The sequence below is a fragment of the Myodes glareolus genome, chromosome 3, assembly GCF_982192425.1.
Source record: "Myodes glareolus chromosome 3, mMyoGla1.1, whole genome shotgun sequence".
Lineage (NCBI taxonomy): Eukaryota > Metazoa > Chordata > Mammalia > Rodentia > Cricetidae > Myodes > Myodes glareolus.
Window position 1 is genome coordinate 89,429,952 of NC_142028.1, and position 24,320 is coordinate 89,454,271.

At 44.3% G+C, this 24,320-nt stretch overlaps 2 protein-coding genes across 3 annotated transcripts in view; both read right to left on the reverse strand.

Moving 5' to 3' along the window:
• The window catches only part of Pde4b (phosphodiesterase 4B), a 543,981-nt gene that overhangs the window by 277,039 nt on the left and 242,622 nt on the right, over positions 1-24,320 (reverse strand). The window lies entirely within an intron of this gene.
• LOC146895119 (uncharacterized) lies at positions 18,250-19,848 on the reverse strand. Its single transcript, XM_087903876.1, has one exon. The coding sequence runs from the start codon at positions 19,612-19,614 to the stop codon at positions 18,664-18,666; it is 951 nt and encodes a 316-aa protein (XP_087760002.1). The 5' UTR covers positions 19,615-19,848; the 3' UTR covers positions 18,250-18,663.

Sequence of the window (24,320 nt, forward strand, 5' to 3'; positions counted from 1 at the left end):
CATGAGAGCCTCAGCTTAGTTGGCCAGCAGCTTCTTGCTGACCTTGGCTGTCTTAAGCTTACGGGTGGGTTCAGTGAGAATCCTATTGCTTTTTAATGCTGTCTTCTCAACCGTCAGGTTCAGACTGTGTTACATGGCTTATATGTCAATTTTAGATTCATGACATCTCCTGAGAAAGTTGACTCAGAATTTGAGTCCTCATCAAATTACATTTTTGGGTACTCAAACATTGGCGGCATCCTTCCATTTCCCTCTGCACAGATATCTGCCCTTCCACTCAGCCGAGGGGCTTTTCTGGCATCCAGCCTGTAAAGGAATAGTCACGGGCTTCTGAATCATCAGCCCGTCTTTGATCAGCTCCGGTCTGCTGGCTGGAGTTGGGCTTGGAGATTTCACTGTTTTCACTGGGGACCTGCCAGACCTTTGTGCCACATTGGAGGACACTAAAATCAAGCCTCCCCTGAATCCTGAGCATATTCCTGGCACTTTGAATCAGAAGTAGTTGCATTATCTCTGCTCAGTAGTTGAGAAGAAAACCTTCAATAGTTTGGGAAAGACCAAGTGAGAGCCAAAAACACAGAGAGGAGATGGGACTCTCAAGCGGACCTGAGGGTGTATTTCCTCATTCTTGATGCTGCTTTGAGAAAACAAACATGGTGCGACAAAGACGCGCAAACATGTCCTCAGGTAAAGTAACCGATCCTTAGATCACAGAGTTAACTGTTTCAGATTTAAAATTTTGGAGGAGAGGTTCTCAAAGTTGTGAGCAGGAAGAATAAAATGTGATTGGGAGTTCCAGTGGTGCATGAAGCTGCAGTATGCACAGTCATATGCTGCTGGAGGTAATAACATCTGGAAAGGAATTTGTTGCACTTGCAAAGCAAGGCTCCCACTGTGCTTTCTCCTGTGTCTGCTGAGATAATCCACGGGTATCCTGAACTAATGCACACAGAAGACGTCCCCTTGGCCTGTGTCCTCCTATGGTTTCTGAGGTGGAAAGAGGTTGTGTAAAGGGGTTTCACACTGGGAGGATTGCTGTGCGACCCAGGGTTCTTGCCTTTGAGGTCTGCCTTCTCCTGTGGACTCCGTCTCTTCCTAGGGGTGCCGCAAAATCCAGATGTGGTCGCAGTATGATACCTAAAAGGCACCTCCAATCTCAGAACTGACTCAAGCTAGCCCATCAGCACAAAGCAGACTGAGGAGTGCACCGTCCTGGCTCAGAACCACCTGGAGTTCCCTGGTCCTTACATGGTTCGGAGACGACCTGCTGGGGCTCTTCAGCTTGTTCAACTGTTCCAGAATCAGAGAACATGTTGTTGAACTGGGTTTTGAGTTCTTAGAGCTTATCTCCTTAGAAGGAGTCAACTATGAAGACAGACAGAAGCAAGGTGCTAGAGCCAAGCAGCTTCAGAATGTGAGATGCCTGAGTCAGACCTGCATGGGCTGCGATGAAGGTGGCCTGGGAGAAAGGTACTCAGCTCTAGAATCTACAGTCTTCTTATAGAAAGCTCAGTAGGAAGTGGGCAGGGCTTCAGGGCTCAGTTCTTGGTTGGCCACGCCCTGTGCCTTAGAGCTCAAACCTAGATGATTTATTTAAGCTCCTCCTCCCAAGTTCTTCGAATGCAGAAGGCGACTGAATAGCCCAGCAAAGCACCCAGGAACTCCTTGAAGTTATGAAATCCAACAGGAGGAAGTTGCACTTTGGATCTTTCCAACCATATCACAGTAGTTAGGAGTTAGCCAGTTTTACTTTGATCTATATATAGTACCAAGAACAGTCACACATCCCAGCTGAAAATCTCAAACTGTCCTCCTAATGGGAAAAAGAAATGTCTATAGACACACTAACCAATCTACTTGACACAGGGATTGAGTCCCTCCCTCCAATTAACAATATGCCTCAGCTGAGATATGTGCAGATTTTGTAGGTTAAACCATACGGGAGCATGCAGAACACGGGCATGTGCAAATGTAAACATAAGATCACATGCAAAAATATCGTAGTTGAGGATTTAAGGAGAAAATGTAACTCTGACTTTTGAAATTTACGAATAGATAAAATAAGTCACAAAGGACCAAAGTGACCTCACAAGATTGTCTCAACGAGACAATGCTGTTGATGGAGTTAACAGTACCTTTTCCTCTGCTGGTCATGTGACCATACATCTCCAGACACAACTTGTGTGAAGCAGGGCTACTTCTGCCTATTTCTCAACTACAGAGAAACTGCAGTAAACAGAACAGCTTCCTCGAACCATAGGAGGTTGACTGACAGAACAACCAATTATCATCATCCACTGAAAAAGAATGGCAGAATTTCAGTCCAAGAAAGAGGGAAGAGCAATTGGGCCTATATTATTTTATTACAATACTTTCACTATGTTTGAATATTTGTATTGTTGTTGTTATTCAGTACAATTTAATAGGAAGTATGCAAATTTCACCAACGACATCTTTATCTTAAACAAAAGACAGATTAAAGGATTTGCTTTAGTGTTGTGGAACACACCTTTAATCTTTTGTTTCTTTTCTTTTCTTTTTTTATTGATATTTATTGTGCTCTACATTTTTCTCTGCTCCCCTCCCTGCCTACCTCTCCCCTTCCTGCTTCAACCCTCTCCCAAGGTCCCTATGCTCCCAATTTACTCAGGAGATCTTGTCTTTTTCTACCTCCCATATAGATTAGATCTGTGTAAGTCTCCCTTAATGACCTCATTGTTGTCTTAGGTTCTTTGGGGCTGTGATTTGTAGGCTGGCTTTCTTTGTTTTACGTTTAAAAACCACCTATGAGTGAGTACATGTGATAATTGTCTTTCTGTGTCTGGATTGCCTCACTCAAAATAATGTTTTCTAGCTCCATCCATTTTCTTGCAAAATTCAAGATGTGGTTATTTTTTTTCTGCTGTGTAGTACTCCATTGTGTAAATGTACCACATTTCCTTATCCATTCTTTGGCCAAGGGGCATTTAGTTTGCTTCCAGGTTCTGTCTATGACAAACAACGCTGCTAGGAACATAGGTTGAGCACATGTCCTTGTGGCACGATTAAGCATCCTTTGGATATATACCCCAAAGTGGTATTACTGGGTCTTGAGGAAGGCTGTTTTCTAATTTTCTGAGAAACCACCACACCGATATCCAAAGAGGCTGCACCAGCTTACATTTCCACCAGTAATGCAGAAGTGTTCCCTTTACCCCACAACTTCTCCAGCATAAGATGTCATCAGTGTTTTTGATCTTGGCCATTCTTACAGGTATAAAGATGGAACCTCAGAGTTGTTTTGATTTGCATTTCTCTGATGACTAAGGATGTTGAACATTTCCTTAAGTGTCTCTCAGCCATTTTAGTAACGAGACCTTTGCAAGATCAGATCATTGCAAGGTACGTGGGAGAGTCCAAGTTCAAGATTGAGCAAGCATTGGGCCCTGACTGTCCACAAGCAATATCTTCCTTACTAAACTTATTTCTTCCTACCCAGAACTTTATTTTTCAACTCAAAGTAAATGGGTCTAGTTACTAAAGGAACTTGTCAGAAGGATTTTCGTTTTCATCACACTGGGGGCTGACATCTGCCTTCTACAGACAGCCTGACCTACAGAGCTTGTCACTGACCACAGTGAACTGTTGCTTCACTACTGCATGGTGCATCTTCCTCTCATAGAGTGGTTGTTCAGAGAGGGTGGTTGTCATCTGACTCCAACAGAGTCTCATCACCAATTGCTATCTGGTTCTCACAGGGATTGACACCACTCTTGGCTGTGTTATGGTCTCCATAGTGGGTCAGGTCATCAATGTTGTTTGTCATCTGAGCCCCAGACTGCAGGGAACTCTCACCGGAACCCTGTCGGGAGTCTGCTTACCCTTTCTGTTTGTCATTTGATTGTAGCTGAAGCTCTAATAAGTCAAGCACAGAAGTAACTGGATTGTCCTCAGATGGGAACTCTTCTGCACTAGAGGATATCACATAAGCCTGTTCAAGAATGGCAAGCTGTCCTCCACAGACAGCAACATGATTATCACCTAGTGGTTCTCTTACTCCCATAAATGGATGTATTATGGATCGCAGGATTCTTGTTAGCAAGCACAATCTCTTTTGACTGATTTGACTGCTGACTGTCTCCTTGCTGTCAGGGACTGCTGTCTTCTGCAAATCAGTGAGGGAGGTCTCAGGAGTGTGTGTCAGCTCTGTCAGCTGAAAGCCTTCTTTGGATTTAGCCTGTTAGCAGATGCAACTTGCTGGTTCAAAGCAACACTCTTACTTAATTCTCCAAATTGAAAATCAATGGATTATCTGTGGTGTGCTCTTGAGTTCTTAATAAAGGATGTCCCAGAGTGCTGCACTATCCAGATAACACCACTCTGAGATTTCTCGTAGGTTTAACACGGCTCTGAGATGGCGCGAGCTGGTTCCCACAGGGATAGTGAGAGGAGTGTGTGGCTGTGGATCTGACTCAGGTGGGCTTTACCCGTGATTCTCACGGGACCCAGAGAAGTCATGGAGGAACTCTTTTGTTACCGCGATTGTGTTGTGGAAGGAGAACATCTTGTTGCTAACCTAAGGTCTCAGTTGTGAGAGCTTTAGTTCCTCAAGTGTAGACATATACAGGAAACAGAGAGAAGTTAGGTGGTTGCCAGAAGCTAGTAATGTGAGCGGAGGCCAGGGCTTCAGACCTTCAGGAGCTGTGAGTAAGGTTGATGTGGAGAAAGCCACCCAGCTCCAGAATCTGGAGTTTATTTTTAGACACCTGGCTGGGATGTGGGTAAGGCTACAAGTCTAGCCTGAAGGTCATGGTAGGAGATGGACTTGTGTTGGTGTGGAGAGTCACACCCAGAGTCCCTAGATAAGCTTCTTCTCCCAGGCACTTAAAATTAAGTGGGTGTCTGAATCATTTGGCAAAAGAGCAAAGATTCCTTGAAGCCATTTCTGTAAGTTCCAGCAACTGGAAACTGCACTTTGGCTCACCCCACCCATACCATCACTGTAGCTGGGGCGCTTTATTGATCGATTTCCTCTTTGGTGAGGTAGGGATACTGAACATCTCTGGGCCAGTGGAATTAGCTCCAGATCCAGACCTAAGCCAAAGGAATTTTCTCTTAGGAGTTGAGTCACTGTGTAAACACCCAGAATGTGATTTCTAAATTTAGTCAGCTCTGGCGCCATACAGACTCCAGCTCCTTGGAAGCTGAAATTTAATCAAAATTACTTCTGGTATAAAATATTGAAAATTCTTTTGGGTCACTTTAGCATTGACAATCGATTTTTTATTTGTTTGTTGATCTGATTTTTGATACAGGGACTCCATCCTTAGGCCTGGCTCAAAGCAAATTCTAGACATTCCTGCTTCAGCCTAGGATTATGCAAGAGAGTCACCAGGTACTGTATTTTGTTTACTTATTTACCTTGTTATTTGTTTCATTATGTTTGAACAAAGGACCTTGTTACGTTCCCCAGGTTGAAAACAACTCCTGGACTCAATCCTCCTCCACAGCCTCTCCTGTGCCTAGCGCTACTTTCCTTCCAGCTGAGAATACCCGGAGTTTTGAAGCTGTCGCCTCTGCAGCACAAACAACCTTCCTGGCTTTCTCCCTCTGCCTCCTGATGCCCTCAGTGTTCCTCCCATACACCACTATTCTGAGAAGATAGTGGCAGTTTTTGGAACCCAGACTGCCGCCCAAGACTACTTTGCCACACCAGGATGGAATTTCTTTGACTTACATATGTACCTTTAACACAAGTAAGGCAGATCCAAGTCTATGCCAGGTGCCCATAGTCTGTGCCTATCAATACCACAAGGACAAATTTTAAATTATCAAACACTACAGTACCAAGTTTTTAAAAGTCCTGTACTATTAAAAGACAGCGGGGTTACAATTGCTTCCTGTATGTTTTCACCAACACCTCTTCAACCCTTCCCTCTGGTATCTGACACTGTGGTAGGTCTTGGTACCCTGGCATTGTGGAGCCCATTCCCTGCTTCCATGGGGTTCAGCACTCTCAGGACCAGGTGGTTAAGTGCCTGTAATGGGGCTGTCTGCACAATGCCTGGCTCCCCCTTCAATCTCTAGATATCTAGTCACATGGACTCAGATGATGACCTTGAATGTGTAATGGATTTTGGATTTCTGTATTCCAAGCGTTCTTTAAATATACTTAGCACTTGACTTTTACAAAGTGTCTTTGTCATAAACTTTTCACACTTGTACCATAGTTTAAATGATATTGTGAGCATTGAACATATCTATAGAGTCAAGAGTAAATAATAACCGCTAAATTCCTGTGAATGCCGCATAATCTGCTCTACAAAAAAATACTTCTATACACCATGGCATAGCAGCTGAGCTCGCCGGTTCTGCAGAGGCGGCTCTCAGATGCATCCCTCGATGCACCACGATTACCTGGCAATGATCCCTTTGTGTTTGCCGTTTCATACAGAACTTGGCGGTGGATATTTTGCGAAAAGAGTTTCTGTGGAGATTTGATTGTGTTCTCTGTGTGCCCAGGCTCACTGATGAGAAACAAGAAAGAACTGCTCCAGGGTCAGCTGTCCTGCCTTTCAGTAGCCATGCGATTATATACCCTTAGGCCCAACTTTGGGGAAAGAGGGTTACCTCTCGTTATTTCTCGACTACAGACACACTGCACTTAATAAAAACTGCTTTCTGGGTCATAAGAAGTTTACTACCAGAACCACCAAAGAATATCCAAAACCTACAAAAGCACCACACAGCCGGAAGGGGGTGGGGCAAGTTTTAAGCCCAGCAGAGGCTGATGCATCTCTGGGAGTTCTGAGTTCGAGTCTAGCCTATCTACAAGGAGGGTTCCAGGACAGGGTTCCAGGACATCCAGGGCCGTTACACAGAGAAACTATGTATCAAACAAACAAAGCAGGGCACAAATAAATTATAAAAATTGGGTATGTTGCATTGTAGCCTAATACTATAAACAATACCTTAATATCTGTATTTTTGCTGTCCCTTGGTGTAAACAAACAGAAATGATGCAAATCTCATCATAAAACTTATTATTCCACTGTCATAAACAGAGGGTAAGTTTAAGAGATTTTGCTATACAAAATAGGTAATTATATCATAGTGTAGATGTTTTGTATTTTAATTTGTATTTATTTACCATTTACAAACGACAATAGCATTGATTAGGCGTTCACAGACTTGTGGGTAGGAAGAAACTGAAGTTTGTGTGGGAAGGATATTGCTTGTGGACAGTCGGGTGGCAGACTAGGAGAAGCTGCTTGAGGTAAAACAGTCTGGAAAAGTTTTTCTTGCACGTGACACAGGGGTAGCCTCACCGCCTACAGGGCTTCTATTCTGTGTGCTGAGCATATACGAGCAGAAATATTTATTTCTACAGCTACCCCAGTTCACGGCACATGGATATCTTCTCCCCATTGTGTGTCTCATATGGACTCTGGCGTGGGAAGACTTTGTGGAAAATCTCCCTCAATCTGAGCATATACAGACATAGGACTTCAAACTGCCAAGAATGTGGAGAAAATGAGGATCCTCCTAGACATGAGGTGTGGTTCCTAAAGGGAAGCAGCTGAGGATCCAGACCTTCTTCCTCATGTGTTCCCAAGGCTCCTCATTTTCTTCACATTCTTCTTTAGCCGAAGACAACCGCCAGAAAGTATTTAAGGTTCTGTAGGGATAGCTTCAAGACAAATCAGACCTCAAGACCCAGAGCCATGTCATGGAGATTCCTGAATTACAGTTAGAAGGTAGCAACAAAACTAATTGTATGGTTAGGGGTCACCACAATATGAGGAACTGGAATAAGGGTCTCAGCATTAGGAAGGTGAAGAACCACATACAAGTTGCTTCACTAATTGTAACCTTCTTCCTTGTACCCACAAGAAGTGTGGGCAGAGGATGTGACCTGACTGGGAAGGAGGGACTGGCTAGAAAAGGGAGCTGCCACCTGACCCTCATCAGGGAAATGCTCACCCCTCTGGTTGTCATCGGTCTAAGTTGGGGGTCTGGTCCCCAGTAACAGGCATCTCTTGATACTTCTCCTTAATGGTCTGGTCAAACACAGAAGTAACTAGATGGTCTTCATCCCAAGGCTGGTGACCACTGAAGGGTCTCACATGGTCCCGTTCAGGAGATGTCAGTTGCCTTCCAGAGAGAGCATCTTGATGATCACCAGGGCTGCTCCGCTGTCTTCCACACACAGCTGTACTGTGGCTCACAAGAGTCTCCTTCCTACTCAGGGTCTCCACCTGGCTGCCTTCTTTGTGGACCCTCCCCTGACTGTCAGGGACTGCTCTCTCCTGGCGATCAGACAGGGAGGTCTCCTGGCTGTTGAGCTCCATCAGCCGAGAGCCTCCTAGGGACTTACTCTGTTCAGCAGATACAACTTGCTGATTCAAAGTAACACTCTGACAGGGCCCTCTAAAATGAAAATGAAATTTTTCTGGGGGTGCCTTTGAGTTCTGAAGGCTCTCATAGGGGTTCTACAATATCCAGATGCCATCACTGTTTGATTTCTGGTAGGCATCACATGTTTCTGAGTTGACATGAACCAGCTGTTGCCCAAAGGGGCAGTGAGAGGGCGTGGCTGTGGATCTGACACAGGTGGGCTTTCTCCGTGGATCTCACATGGTCCGGAGAAACCATGGAGACAGCTCTTCAGTTAGGGCAATTGTGTCAGGGAAAGACAACACCTTCTTGTTCACCTAAGGTCTTAACTGTGAGAGCTTTAGATCCCCCAAACTAGCCATATACAGGCAACAGAAGATAGATGTTTGCCAGAAGTCAAGAATATGAGCCGAGGCACAGGCTTCAGACCTTCAAGGGCTGTAAGGCTGACTGAGAAACACCTTCTCAGCTCCAGAGTCTGGAATTGATTTTCATGCACCTTGGCTGGAAAGTGGGTGGAGCTTCAGAGTCTAGCCTTTGATATGCCATGACCTTTGTGGATGTGAGATCCACACCTAGAGACCCCACTTAAGCTTCACCCAGGTATTAGAATTCAGTGGGTCACTGACTCATTTAGCCACGGGACAAGGAATTCCTTGAAGACATTTACAGAGGTCTCAGCAGGATGAAACTGAACTTTGGATCATGTAATTCACAACAGCACTGTAGTTGGGGGGATTTGCTGATCTCTTCTTTGGTGAGGTAGGGATACTGAACATCAATGGAACAAGGGAATTGGATCCAGATAGTAAGCCAAAGGACTTTAGGAGTTGAGTCCCTGTGTAAACATCCAGAATGTGATTTCTAGATCTAATCAGCTTTGGGGCCATACAGACTCCAGCTCCTTGGCAGCTATAATTTATTCAAAATTACATCTGGTTAACTTAGCATTTATATTAGAATTTATTTGTTGGTCTAATTTTTTGGATGCAGTGATTCCCTCTTATTCCAGGCTGAGTACAAACTGTAGACTCTTCTGCGTCAGCCTAGGATTAGAATAGAGAGGCGCAGGGCATTCTGCTTTACTTATTAACTTATTATCTATGTGGATGTTTGTTTTATTGTTTTCAGACAAAGAAGCTTGTTATGTTCCCCAGGTTGGAAAAAACTCCTGGATTCAATCCTCCTCCACAGCCTCTTTTGTGCCTAGCGCTACCTTCCTTCCAGCTGAGAATACCCAGAGTTTTGAAGCCGTCACCTCTGCAACACAAACAACCTTCCTGGCTTTCTCCCTCTGCCTCCTGATGCCCTCAGTGTTCCTCCCATACACCACTATTCTGAGAAGATAGTGGCAGTTTTTGGAACCCAGACTGCCGCCCAAGACTACTTTGCCACACCAGGATGGAATTTCTTTGACTTACATATGTACCTTTAACACAAGTAAGGCAGATCCAAGTCTATGCCGGGAGCCCATAGTCTGTGCCTATCAATACCACAAGGACAAATTTTAACTTACCCAACACTACAGTACCAAGTTTTTAAAAGTCCTGTACTATTAAAAGACAGCGGGGTTACCATTGCTTCCTGTATGTTTTCACCAACACTTCTTCAACCCTTCCCTCTGGTATCTGACACTGTGGTAGGTCTTGGTACCCTGGCATTGTGGAGCCCATTCCCTGCTTCCATGGGATCCAGGACTCTCAGGACCAGGTGGTTAAGTGCCTGTAATGGGGCTGTCTGCACAATGACTGGCTTCCCTTCAATCTCTAAGTATCTAGTCACATGGACAAAGAAGATGACCATGGATTTTTGGTGGAATTTGGATTTCTGTATTCCAAGCTTTCTTTAAATCAACTCCACATTCAACTTGTACAAAATGCCTTTGTCATGAACTTTTGACAACTCTACTTGGTTTAAATGAACTTTGTAAGCATTAAATATTTTTATAGGATTAAAAGTAATAAATCCTAAATCATATGAATGCAAGAGTCACAGTTCAAGAAAGCATTTTAACTATTTAGGACCAGTGAAAGGAAAGGACAACAGGGGATCATATGGATTTCTGGAGTATCTACCTCATGCATGCTCTGAATGCCCATGTATACACAGCAATGGTCTCTATTTACTGCCTCCTAACGCAGCTGCTCTTTGGTATTTTATGTTTCTGCTGAAATTTGTATCTCTTCACTTTTTTTGCCAGTTAGGCAAAGTTTTAGACTGTCCCACTAAAATGACCTTAGAATGGCCCACATTCTGGGCCACCTTCCAAAGGGCTGTGTCCTTCTCCCAGCAGCATTGCCACAGTCAGGAACCCAGCCCCTTACCTAGCAGCTGCCACATCTAGCACCCACAAAACTGACCCTCCTGTAGCTACAAACTGCATGTAGTAACAAGAGCACTCAGGTGTACTCACTAGAAATCCCAGCTGACCTTTGCTGCAGAGGGAGAAAACCATGTGTGGACCTTTTACCATTCTGGTTGAACAACATATCCCCCATCAGCTTTCCCATGATCAAGAACCCAACCCCGTATCTAGCAGCTAACAGATCTGCCTCTTGCACTCACAAAACCTACTCTCCTCTACTTAGAAACAGAAACCCTGTTTTGAATAAACCAAGGGTTAAAAAGATTCACTTACACAAAATAATTGAACCTTACCTTTTATGGTAGTGGTTTCATATTAGTAATTTTTATTAGAAATGCATTTAAAAGCAGCAGTGGCATCCAGTAGGGGTCTCAAAGTTGTGGGCAGAAGAAATAAACTTTAATTAGGGAAGATGTTGTTTGTGGGCAGTCAGGTTACAGTACTGGATGATTAGGAAAGGAATCTCAAAGGCTGCTTGAGGAGTCCAATCTGGAATACGTCCGGGCGCAAGAGATGCACTGGTAGGACTCTATCCAAAGCGGGTTCTCCTGTGTCTGCTGACAGAATCTGAGGGGGAGAATTTCCATGGGCATCCAGGAGCATGGTGCACATAAGGCTTCTCCCCAGTGAATGTCAGATGGTCTGAGCTTGAAAGGTTTGTGTAAGGTTTCCCATCATCTTGATAGGCACAGGGTAGGGCTTCAACTCCGAGGCTTCTTCTGGGACACAGAGCTCTGGTCCTTCAGGTCTGACTTCTCCTGAGTGTGTTCTCTCTGTACCTCAGGGGAATCTGAACCACTTTCTGGAGGTTGTCTTGAACCCGACAGAGAATGGCAAGGAACTGAGGATCCACCTGAAACCACCTGAGTTTCAAGGCTGCCTTCACCGGCACCGCTAGGTGCTGACGTCAGACCTGTGCAGACATTCTGAGGCTGGGTGGAGAGCAGCTGGCCATTGTCATTTATATGGGCACTACTGGGGTCTCTCACCTTATGCTTGGATACAGCCTTTTCTTCTTTAGGGATACACAGGGCGCCAGTTGGAATTGTGTACGTATGCCTACAATCCCCAAAGATGAGACACCCAAGACAAGGGTCTGGGGCACCAAAGAGAAGTGGCGCCCCAACCTGGCACCCAAAGTCTACACTAGTTCTAGCTGCACTCTGACTGGAGTCGGAGGCCCGGGCCCCAGCTACAGGTGTCTCTTGGTCCTCCTCCTTGAGGGGCTCCTCAGCAGAGGCACCTGGCTGGTGAAAAGCAGCAGTCTCACTTGTCTCTCCAGGTTGGAAATCGCTGTCTTTTCCAGGATTTGCCCTTGAGCTTGGGGACAAAGATTTCGATGCCATTGCTGGTGCATGATGGGTAGGCACCCCTTGGCTCTGAGCTGTGCTACAGGATTCGGAGGTCATGGCTGCTTCATCACAGGTCGGCACCACTTGGCTCTGAGCTGACACAAGCTCGCTGGTCTCCACAGGAGCAGTCTGAGGCGTGCACAGTCCTGCTTCAGGATCACCTAGAGTTTCTCTCTGGTCCATAGATGGCTCAGGGACGACCTGTTGGGGCTCCTCAATTTCCTCAACTGTTCCGGAATCTGAGGACATCTTGAGGAACTTGGTTTTCACCTCTGAGAGCTTAAGCCGCAAGGAGTTGTCAAATGTGAAGACAGACAGAGGCTAGGTGCTAGACCCAAGCAGCTCCAGAATGTGAGCTGGTGGCCAAAGCGTCAGACCTGCACAGGCTATGATGAAGGTGGCCAGGGAGAAAGGTCCTCAGCTCTAGAATCTGGAGTCTTATAGAAAGCTCAGTAGGAAGTGGGCAGGGCTTCAGAGTTTTTCCCTTTGCTGGCCACGCCCTCTGACAATGAAGTCAGATCCAGAAGATTTGATTAAGCTCCTCCCTGAAAGATTTTTCAATACATAAGATGATTAAATGACCCAGTAGAGGACCCAGGAATTTCCTCAGGTCATGAAGTCCAACAGCAAAAAGCTGCACTTGGATCTTTCCATCCGTATCACAGTAGTAAGGAGTCAGCCAGTCTTACTTTGCTCTTCCTAGAGAGTTGCAGGTATAGAAATAGAACACGGTTGGGCCATAGGAATTAGCTACAGATTGAGGGTTAAGTCAATAAGTTTTGCTCTCAGGAGCTGAGTCCTGGTGTTAACACCCAGGACGTGAATTTCTGTATCTCACAGGTTGGTGGGCAATGCACATTCCACCTCCTTTGATATTTATTAATCTGCCTTTTGGGTAGAGCCTAGTATCAGGAATTTTTATTTAAGCTCCTCCCATAGACACATGGAAAGCAGAGGGTGTTTAAGTCACCTGACCAAGGATGCAAGACTTCTATGTTGTGATTTCCTGAAAAGCCACGTGAGGAGAAACTGTATTGGACTTTCCATTCCTAGCCCAGTCTTGGTGCAGGGTTTCTGTTCCTGACCTGCACGTGAGAGTTGAGGAGGCAGAAACTGCAGACAGCTGGCCCTGCAGAGCCAGTTCCAGATGCAGACTGTATTCCTAAGAGCTTAGCTCTCTGAGATCTAATGTAAATGCAGAACAAGTGAGTTTCTAGTTCTCCTGACCAGTTGAGATATGCAGATTCCTTGTCCTTGACAGTTGCATATTTAAACAAATTATAGTATGAAAAACTGAGAATCAATGAATTAATGATCACTTTAGCACTGGTAATAATATTTTTTGGGGGGGTTATCTGATTTTTAGTACATGGTCTACCTCTTTTGGTCAGATTTACCTACTTCTCGAACATCTTGTGTCATCCTAGTTTATAGATGAGCCTTATTGACCCTGTTTTGTTTATTCTTGATTGTTTTGTATTTTTTATTTAAAATGGGGTTTATACATGGGATCTCTTTGTGTCTCTCAGGCTGACCACAGTTGCTGAGTTCAAGTCTATTCTTGCCCTTCAGCCTCTTTGTGTTTAGACATACTATCACACATATCAGACAGAGGACTGATCTCCAAAATTTATAAAGAACCCAAGAAATCAGACATCAAAATTCCAAGTAATCCAATTAAAAATGGGGTACAGAACTAAGCAGAATTCTTAAGAGAAGAATCTCAAATGGCCCAAAAGACACTTAAAGAAACGTTCAACATCCTTAGCCATCAGGGAAATGCAAGTCAAAACAAATCTAAGATACCATCTTACATCAGTCATAATGGCTAATATCAAAAACCCCAATGATAGCTTATACTAGAGAGGATATGGAGTAAGGGGAAGACACATCCATTGCTGGAGGGAATGTAAACTTGTACAACCACTCTGGAAATCAGTATTGCAGTTTCTCAGAAAACTGGGAAATGAGTCTACTTCGTGACTAGCAATACCACTCTTGGGCATTCTACCCAAAGGATGTTCAATCATACTACAAGGACGTTTGTTCAACTATGTCCATGGCAGCATTATTTGTAATAGTCAGAACCTGAAAACAATGTAGATGCCCCTCAAGCAAAGAACGGATAAAGAAAATGTGGCACATTCACACAACGAAGTACTACTACTCAGTGGTAAGAAACAATGACATCTTGAAATTTGCATGCAAATGGATAAAACTGGGAAAAACCGTCCTGGGTGAGGTAACTCAGACCCAGAAAGATGAACACGGTATGTATTCACTCATTAAGTTGATGCTAGCTGTAAAGCAAAGGATATTGAGCCTATAGTTCATGATCCTAGAGAAGTTAACAAGGTGAACCCTAAGAGAAACATACTTAGATACATCTAGAAAGAAGAAATAGACATAATCACCTGACAAAATTGGGAGCATGGGGGTGGGGGAGTAGAAAGTACAGAAGGGGAAGAGGAGAGGAGAGGAGAAAAGCAAGGGGGAGAAGAACTTGATGGAACAGGATAGTTGAGTTGGAGGAAGGACAGAGATAAGAGTAAGGGATGAGATATTTTGATTAAGGAAGCCATTATGGGACGAGCAAGAAATCTAGCACTAGGGAAATTCCCAGGAATCCATAAGGATGACCCCTGCTAAGACCCTAAGCAATAGAGGAGCAGGTGTGTGAACTGACCTTGCCCTGTAGTCAGACTGATGAATATCTTAAATGTCATCATATAACTTTCATCCAGCAACTGATAGAAACGGAGGCAGAGACCCATAGCGGAGAACTGGGCTGAGCTCCCAAAGTCCAGTTGAAGAGGGGAAGGAGTGAGAATATGATAAAGAGGTCTACACCATTTTGGGGATATCTACTGAAACAGTTTACCTGAGCTAGTAGGAGCTAACCAACTCTAGCCGGAACCAGCATAGGTCCAAACTAGTTCCCTCTGAATGTGGGTGACAAATGGACAACTGGAGTATTCTGTGACGTCACTGGCAGTGGCACTAGAACATACCCCTACCGCTTTTACTAGCTGTTAGGGAACCTACTCTCTTTGGAAGGATACCTAGCTCAGCCTAGATATAGTTGTGAGGGCCTTGGAACTTTCCCAAAGCAATGAGCCTTACTCTCTCTGAGGATTAGATGGGGATGGGTGGGAGGATGGGAGGAGGTAATGGAAAGAGAAAAGGGAGAGGGAACTGGGATTGGTACGTAAAATGAAAAAAAACATTTTTCTTTAAAAAAATAAAAATACTATCATTATTAATGACAATGACATGTGCTGAAGTCACAGTAGCCAAGGGTTAAGTCTTTGGACTGGAGAGTGGCTGCTTTTTTCACATTTAACTCAGAATACCTTGCAGCCCTTATTGCTCCGCCTCCTGATGGCCTACAGTATTGCAGCCATGAAGAGTATTCCAAGCCCATAAAGGCAGGTTTTGATGTCTTTTCCCTCCTTCAGAACAGTCTGACCCTGTCAAGGGCTGACTCTCTTAGAAACACATGTGTGTCATCAGACAGTTCAAGTTATGCCAGGTGTTCAGTCTCTGTTCATCACCCCCGAGAGCCTGTTGGCATAAAATATCAGTAGTGTCCACTGACACGTTTGTCTGCTCGTCCCTAAATGTTACACCAATATGGCCATCAACCTTTCCTCTGGGGAACTGACACTGTGTTAACCCTCTGGAGACCTGGCCTTGTGCAAACCCTTTCCCTCTTTGTCTGTGAGAGTTCAGAGGCCCCAAACGGTTAAGCTAAGTGCCTGAGATGCTCTGTAGATATACTTCATGGCTTCCCCTTAATCTTCATGCTGTCCCCGCAGAGTCAGAAAATACTCGTGAGAAGTTTATGGAATTTTGGGTTCCTGTATTCGGATCTCCATTTGAGAGAAAAAAAGGCGATATGAATTGAACCAAGTACTTCACCTTGAAAGATTCACACCTATACTACGTTTTAAATTGAAATTTTGAACATTAAATATATTTAGAGAGAAGAGGAAAGGACAAGCCCTAGATTCCTATGAATACAATTCCCCCGCTCTCCAAAAATGTATTTTGCTGGCTGTGGTACCCCACTTCTTTAATCCCACAGCTTAGGAGGCAGAGGCAGGCAGATCTCTATCAGTTCAAAGCCAATCTGGTCGACAGAGCCAATTCAAGGACAGAACAAAAGAAAAAAAATGAAAGCAGCAAATACTTGAAATACTGTGGAACAGCAAAGGAAGTGCAAGATGGTAGCTCTTCTGAGTTCTGGTCTATGAAGGAATCCTGCAGACTGAGGCTCTGACGGTCTCCTTCCATGGAAAACTTCTGTTTCCCCTCCCCCTTTCTTCCTCATCACTATTTAATGTAAATTTTTGTGATTCTAGTTACCCTTTTCCTAGAATTCATATCCTTAGCTTGCCCTAAGTTGAGGCATAATTTAGACTTTCCCATCAACTAGCATTGGTAATAGATTTTTCTTCATTTGTTGATTGATCTGATTTTTCATACAAGGACTCCTTTAGCCCAGACTTAAAGAAAAATCTAGATGTTCCTGTTTTAACCAAGGATTGCAGTAGAGAACCTCCAGTGGTATATTTTGCTAATCAATTTCTTCATTTTTTATTCATTTATGTATTTACTTAGTTATTTGTAACTTGTTATGTTCCCCAGGTTGGAAACAACTCCTGGACTCAAGCGATCCTCCTCCAGAGCCTCCCTTTGTCTACTTTCCTTCCAGCTGAGAATGCCCAGGAGTTTTGAAGCCGTCACCCCTGCAGCACAAACAACCTTCCTGGCTTTCTACCTCTACCTCCTGATGCCCCCAGTGTTCCTCCCATAAACCACTATTCTGAGCAGATAGTGGCACTTTTTGAAACCCAAATCCCCCTTGCAAGACTGCTTTGCTACACCAGAACTGAATCTCTTTGACATATGTAACCACTGATACAGTTAAAGGCAGTTCCGAGTCTATGCCAGGTGCCCATAGTCTGTGCCCATCAACACCACAAGGACCAGTTTTAAAATATCGAGCCCCACAGTGCCGAGCTTTTAAAAGTCCTGTACTATTAAAAGACAGCGGGGTGATCATTGCTTCCTGTATGTTTTCACCAGCACCTCTTCAACCCTTCCCTCTGGTATCTGACACTGTGGTAGGTCTTGGTACCCTGGCATTGTGGAGCCCATTCCCTGCTTCCATGGGGTCCAGGACTCTCAGGACCAGGTGGTTAAGTGCCTGTGATGGGCTGTGCACACAATGCCTGGCTCGCCTCAATCTCTAGGTCTCTAGTCACATGGACTCAGATGATGACCATGGATTTTTGATGGCTTTGGATTTCTGTCTTCCAAGCTTTCTTTAAATATACTTCACATTCAACTCGTATAAAATGCCTTTGTCATGAACTTTTTGACAACTCTACTTGCTTTAAATAAATTTTGTGAGCATTAAATATTTTAATAGGATTAAAAGTAATAAATCGCAAATCCTATGAATTCAAGATTCACAATTCAAGAAAGTATTTTAACTATTTAGGACCAGTGAAAGGAAATAACACCAGAGGTATCAATCACATGGACTTCTGAAGTATCTACCTCTGAACGCCCATGTATGCACAGCAATGGTCTCTGTTTACTGCCTCCTTACTCAGTTACTCTTTGATATTTTATGTTTCGGCTGAAATCTGTCTGTTCACCTTTTCTGCCAGTTAGGCAAAGTTTTAGACTGTCCCACTCAAATGACCTTAGAATGGCCCACGCTCTGGGCCACCTTCCAAAGGGCTGTGTCATACTCTGTCCTTCTCCCAGCAGCATTGCCACAGTCAGGAACCCCGCCCCTTACCTAGCAGCTGCCACATCTGCCTCATGCACCCACAAAACCGACCCTCCTGTAGCTACAAACTGCATGTAGTAACAAGAGCACTCAGGTGTACTCACTAGAAATCCCAGCTGACCTTTGCTGCAGAGGGAGAAAACCACGTGTGGACCTTTTACCATTCTGCTTGAACAACATATCCCCCATCAGCTTTCCCATGATCAAGAACCCAACCCCTTATCTAGCAGCTAACAGATATGCCTCTTGCACCCACAAAACCTACTCTCCTCTACTTAGAAACAGAACCCTGTTTTGAATAAATCCAATGGTTAAAAAGATTCACTTACACAAAATAATTGAACCTTACCTTTTATGGTAGTGATTTCATGATAGTGATTTTTATTACAATTGCATTTAAAAGAACAGTTGCATCTAGTGGGGGTTCTCAAAGTTGTGGGCAGAAGAAATAAACGTTAATTAGGGAAGATATCGTTTGTGGGCAGTCAGGTTACAGTACTGGATGATTAGGAAAGAAATCTCAAAGGCTGCTTGAGGAGTCCAATCTGGAATACGTCCGGGTGCAGGAGATGCACTGGTAGGACTCGACCCAGAGCGGGTTCTCCTGTGTCTGCCGGCAGAATCTGAGGGGGAGAATTTCCATGGGCATCCAGAAACATGGTACACATAAGGCTTCTCCCCAATGAGTATCTTCATGTGGTCTCAGAGGTGTAAAATCTTTCTGTAAGGTTTCCCATCATCTTGGTAGATACAGGGGTAGGGCTTCAACTCTGAGGCTTCTTCTGGGACACAGAGCTCTGGCCCTCCAGGTCTGACTTCTTTTGGGGACGCACTCTCTGGACCTCAGGGGAATCTGAACCACTTTCTGGGGGTTGTCTTGAAGCCGAGGGAGAATGGGAAGGAACTGAGGAGCCACCTGAAGCCACCTGAGTTTCTTGGCTGTCTTCTCCACTGGGTGCTGAGCTCTCAACGATGCGAATATTCTTAAGTTGGGAGGATAGCTGCTGGCCGTAGTTTTCCGGGACTCTCTGGGGTCTTCTCGAGGGAGCTCTCAATATGACCCCTTTTCCTACAGGGACTTTCTTCTGAGCACTTTTGGACCTAGAGGGAAATGAGTATGTTTGAGGACCATGGGTATCCATGGCACCTGCTGGAATTTTGTACGTATTCCCACGAACAGGATCCTCGAAGATGAGATCCCCGAGACAAGGGTCTGGGACACAAACGAGAATTGGGTCCTCAGAACTGGGTGCAGTGTCCTTCCACGTTCTAGCTTCCCTCTGACTGGAGTCGGAGGCCCGGGCCCCAGCTACAGGTGTCTCTTGGTCCTCCTTGAGGGGCTCCTCAGCAGAGGCACCTGGCTGATGAAAAGCAGCAGTCTCACTTGTCTCTCCAGGTTGGAAATCGCTGTCTTTTCCGGGACTTGCCCTTGAGCTTGGGGACAAAGATTTCGATGCCATTGCTGGTGCATGATGGGTAGGCACCCCTTGGCTCTGAGCTGTGCTACAGGATTCGGAGGTCATGGCTGCTTCATCACAGGTCGGCACCACTTGGCTCTGAGCTGACACAAGCTCGCTGGTCTCCACAGGAGCAGTCTGAGGCGTGCCCAGTCCTACTTCAGGATCCCCTGGAGTTTCTCTCTGGTCCATAGATGGCTCAGGGACAACCTGCTGGGGCTCCTCGGTTTCCTCATCTGTTCCGGAATCTGAGGACATCTTGAGGAACTGGGTTTTTACTTCTGAGAGCTTAAGCCGAGAGGAGTTGTCAAATATGAAGACAGAGGCTAGGTGCTAGACCCAAGCAGCTCCGGAATGTGAGCTGGTGGTCAGAGCGTCAGACCTGCACAGGCTATGATGAAGGTGGCCAGGGAGAAAGGTCCTCAGCTCTAGAATCTGGAGTCTTCTTATAGAAAGCGCAGTAGGAAGTGGGCAGGGCTTCAGAGTTCTGCCCTTTGTTGGCCACGCCCTCTGACTATGAACTCCAATCTCGAGGGTTTGATTAAGCTCCTTTCTAAAAGTTTTACAATATAGAAAATGATTGAATGACCCAGCAGAGGATCCATGAAGTCCAACAGCAAAAAGTTGCACTTGGATCTTTCCATCCGTATCACAGTAGTAAGGAGTTAGCCAGTTTTACTTTGCTCTTCCTAGAGAGTTGCAGGTATAGAAACAGAACGCGGTTGGGTCATAGGAATTAGCTACAGATTGAGGGTTAAGTCAATCAATCTTGCTCTCAGGAACTGAGTCGCGGTGTGAACACCCAGGACGTGAATTTCTGTATCTCACAGGTTGGTGGGCAATGCAGATTCCACCTCCTTGACATTTATTATTCTGTCTTTTGGGTAGAGCCTAGAATCAGGAATTTTTATTTAAGCTCCTCCCACAGACACATGGAAAGCAGAGGGTGTTTAAGTCACCTGACCAAGGATGCAAGACTTCTATGTTGTGATTTCCTGAAAAGTCACATGAGGAGAAACTGTATTGGACTTTCCATTCGTGCCCCAGTCTCAGTGCAGGGTTTGCTGTTCCTGACCTGCACGTGAGAGTTGAGGAGGCAGAAACTGCAGACAGCTGGCCCTGCAGAGCCAGTTCCAGCTGCAGACTGTATTCCTAAGAGCTTGGCTCTCTGAGATCTAATGTAAATGCAGAACAAGTGAGTTTCTAGTTCTCCTGACCAGCTGAGATAAGCAGATTCCTTGTTCTTTAGAGTTGCATATTTAAACAAATTATAGTATGAAAAACTGAGAATCAATGATCACTTTAGCAGTGGTAACAATTTCTTTCTTTTTTTTTTGGTACAGTGTCTACCTCTTTGGGTCAGGTTCACCTACAATTCTCAAACATCTTGCATAAGCCTAGCTTAGATGAGCCTTATTAGACTGTTTTGTTGTTTTTATCTTTATTTTTTTGTATTTTTGGTTTAAAATGGTATATATACATGGGGTCTCATTGCAACAAACAGGCTGACCACAGCTGCTGAGTTCAAGCCTATCCTTACCCTTCAGCCTCATTGTGTTTAGACATATTACTATTGTTAAAGACAATGGCATGTTCTGGGAGCCACAGTAGTCAAGGGGTTAAGTCTTTGGACTGGAGAGTGGCTGCCGTTTTCACATTTAACCCGGAATACATTCCAGCCCTTCTTCCTCTGCCTCCTGATGGCCTACAGTATTGCAGTCATGAATGAGTATTCCAAGCCCATAATGACAGGTTTTGATGTCTTCTTTTCCCTCCTCCAGGACAGTCTGACCCTGTCAAGGGCTGACTCCCTTAGAAACACATGTGTGTCGTCAGACAGTGCCAAGTTATGCCCAGTGCTCACTGTCTCTCTTCATCACCCCACAGAGCCTGTTGGCATAAAATATCAGTATTGCCCAATGACACGTTTGTCTGCTCGTCCCTAAATGTTACACCAACACGGCCCTTAGCCTTTCCTCGTGTAACTGACACTGTGCTAGCCTTTTGGTGACCTGATCCTATGCAAACCCTTTCCCTCTGTCTGTGAGAGTTCAGAGGTCCCAAAATGTTAAGGTAAGTCCCTGAGATGTTGTTGGTATACTCCATGGCTTCCCCTTAATCTTCATGCCATGCCCGCAAAGATTCAGAAAATCATCGTGAGAAGTTTATGGAATTTTGGGTTCCTGTATTCCAAACTCTCTTAGGGGAAAAAATAGCAATGTGAATTAAACAAAAGTACTTCACCTTGAAATATTCACACCTATAATACGTTTTAAGTTGAAATTTTGAACATTAAATATATTTAGAGAGTCAAGAGTAAAGGATAACCCCTAGATTCTTATGAATATAATTTCCCTGCTCTCCAAAAATGTATTTTGCCGGCTGTGGTACCCCACTTCTTTAATTCCCAAGCTTAGGAGGCAGAGGCAGGCAGATCTCTGTCAGTTCAAAGTCAGTCTGGTCGACAGAGCCAATTCAAGCACAGAACAAAAACCAAATAAATAAATAATAAAATAACAAAATAAAAAAATGAAAGCAGCAAATCCTTGAAATACTGTGGAACAGCAGAAGGAAGTGCAAGACGGTAGCACTTCTGAGTTCTGGTCTATGAAGGAATCCTGCAGACTGAGGCTCTGACGGTCTCCTTCCATGGAAAACTTCTGCTTCCCCTCCCCCTTTCTTCCTCATCACTATTTAATGTAAATTATTGTGATTCTATTTACCCTTTTCCTAGAATTCATATCCTTAGCTTGCCCTAAGTTGAGGCATAATTTAGACTTTCCCATCAACTAGCATTGGTAATAGATTTTTTTTCATTTGTTGATTGATCTGATTTTTCATACAAGGACTCCTTTAGCCCAGACTTAAAGAAAAATCTAGATGTTCCTGTTTAAACCGAGGATTGCAGTAGAGAACCTCCAGTGGTATATTTTGCTAATCAATTTCTTGATTTTTTTATTTAATTATGAATTTACTTAGTTATTTGTATTTTTGTTTGTTTTATCTTGGACCAAGACCTTGTTATGTTCCTCAGGTTGGAAACAACTCCTGGACTCAAGCGATCCTCCTCCAGAGCCTCCCTTTGTCTAGAGCTACTTTCCTTCCAGCTAAGAATGCCCAGGAGTTTTGAAGCCGTCACCCCTGCAGCACAAACAACCTTCCTGGCTTTCTACATCTACCTCCTGATGCCCCCAATGTTCCTGTCATATACCACTATTCTGAGCAGATAGTGGCACTTTTTGAAACCCAAATCCCCCTTGCAAGATTGCTTTGCTACACCAGAACTGAATCTCTTTGATTGACATATGTAACCACTGATACAGTTAAAGGCAGTTCCGAGTCTATGCCAGGTGCCCATAGTCTGTGCCCATCAACATCACAAGGACCAGTTTTAAAATATCAAGCCCCACAGTGCCGAGCTTTTAAAAGTCCTGTACTATTAAAAGACAGCGGGGTGATCATTGCTTCCTGTATGTTTTCACCAGTACCTCTTCAACCCTTCCCTCTGGTATCTGACACTGTGGTAGGTCTTGGTACCCTGGCATTGTGGAGCCCATTCCCTGCTTCCATGGGATCCAGGACTCTCAGGACCAGGTGGTTAAGTGCCTGTGATGGGCTGTGCACACAATGCCTGGATCCCCTTCAATCTCTAGATATCTAGTCACGTGGACTCAGATGATGACCAGGGATTTTTGATGACTTTGGATTTCTGTCTTCCAAGCTTTCTTTAAATATACTTCACATTCAACTCGTATAAAATGCCTTTGTCATGAACTTTTGACAACTTTACTGGGTTTAAATGGATTTTTATTAGTATTAAATCTATTTATAGAATCAAGGGTGAGAAATAAATCATAAATCATATGAATGAAAAATTCACAGTTCTCAAGAAAGTATTTTAACTATTTAGGACCAGTGAAAGGAAAGGACAGCAGGGGATCATATGGATTTCTGGAGTATCTATGTCGTGCACGCTCTGAATGCCCATGTATGCACAGTAATGGTCTCTATTTACTGCCTCCTAACTTAGTTGCTCTTTGATAGTTTAGGTTTCTGCTGAAATTTGTATCTCTTCACCTTTTTTGCCAGTTAGGCAAAGTTTTAGACTGCCCTGCTCAAATGACCTTAGAATGGCCCACACTTTGGGCCACCTTCCAAAGGACTGTGTCATACTCTGTCCTTCTCCCAGCAGCATTGCCACAGTCAGAAACCCTACCCCTTATCTAGCAGCTGCCACATCTGCCTCAGGCACCCACAAAATCTACCCTCCTGTAGCTACAAACTGCATGTAGTAACAAGAGCACTCAGGTGTACTCACTAGAAATCCCAGCTGACCTTTGCGGCAGAGGGAGAAAACCACGTGTGGACCTTTTACCTTTCTGGTTCAATGACTTAAATCCTCACCAAACCTTAGAGTCCTGACGGGAACTAACCTCCTTGAACAGCATTAGGCAGAAGCGGGGACAAATGCTTTTGTCTTCTGCACTCACAAGAAACAAATAATTGAAAGTTACAAGGGAAAAGAAACAATGTGTCTCCTCTTTGAAGGTCATAATTTTATGTGGTAAATTGGCTGTCAACATACTAAGGAATAATCAAAGGATCCAACCAGTTTGTGAATGTGGAGAGTCACTGAGTATACCAACGCGTGCACACACTCACACAGAAACTCACACCTAAATAGAAATATAAAAATGCACTTAGAGATTAGCAAGCCGAGGTGATGGATATAACACAATGTACATGTAACATTTTGCTATTACAAAGGTATGAGGAAAGCTGCCATAGGAAGAAAGCAAAGGTCCTCTGATACTACTGATTTCAAAATAAATTCGTTTGTGGATTCAGGGGCATTGGTGAGCTCCCCACTTCAGACACAACCAATGGGAAGCTGGCTTTCCTCTGCTTGTGTTTCAACCACAGACACACAGCAATAAAAACAATTGGTTCCGGGTTCATGGGAA

What these genes read in the sequence shown, in the direction of transcription:
- LOC146895119 (XM_087903876.1), bottom strand. Translation starts at nt 19,614, where the DNA reads ATGTCCTCAGATTCCGGAACAGATGAGGAAACCGAGGAGCCCCAGCAG.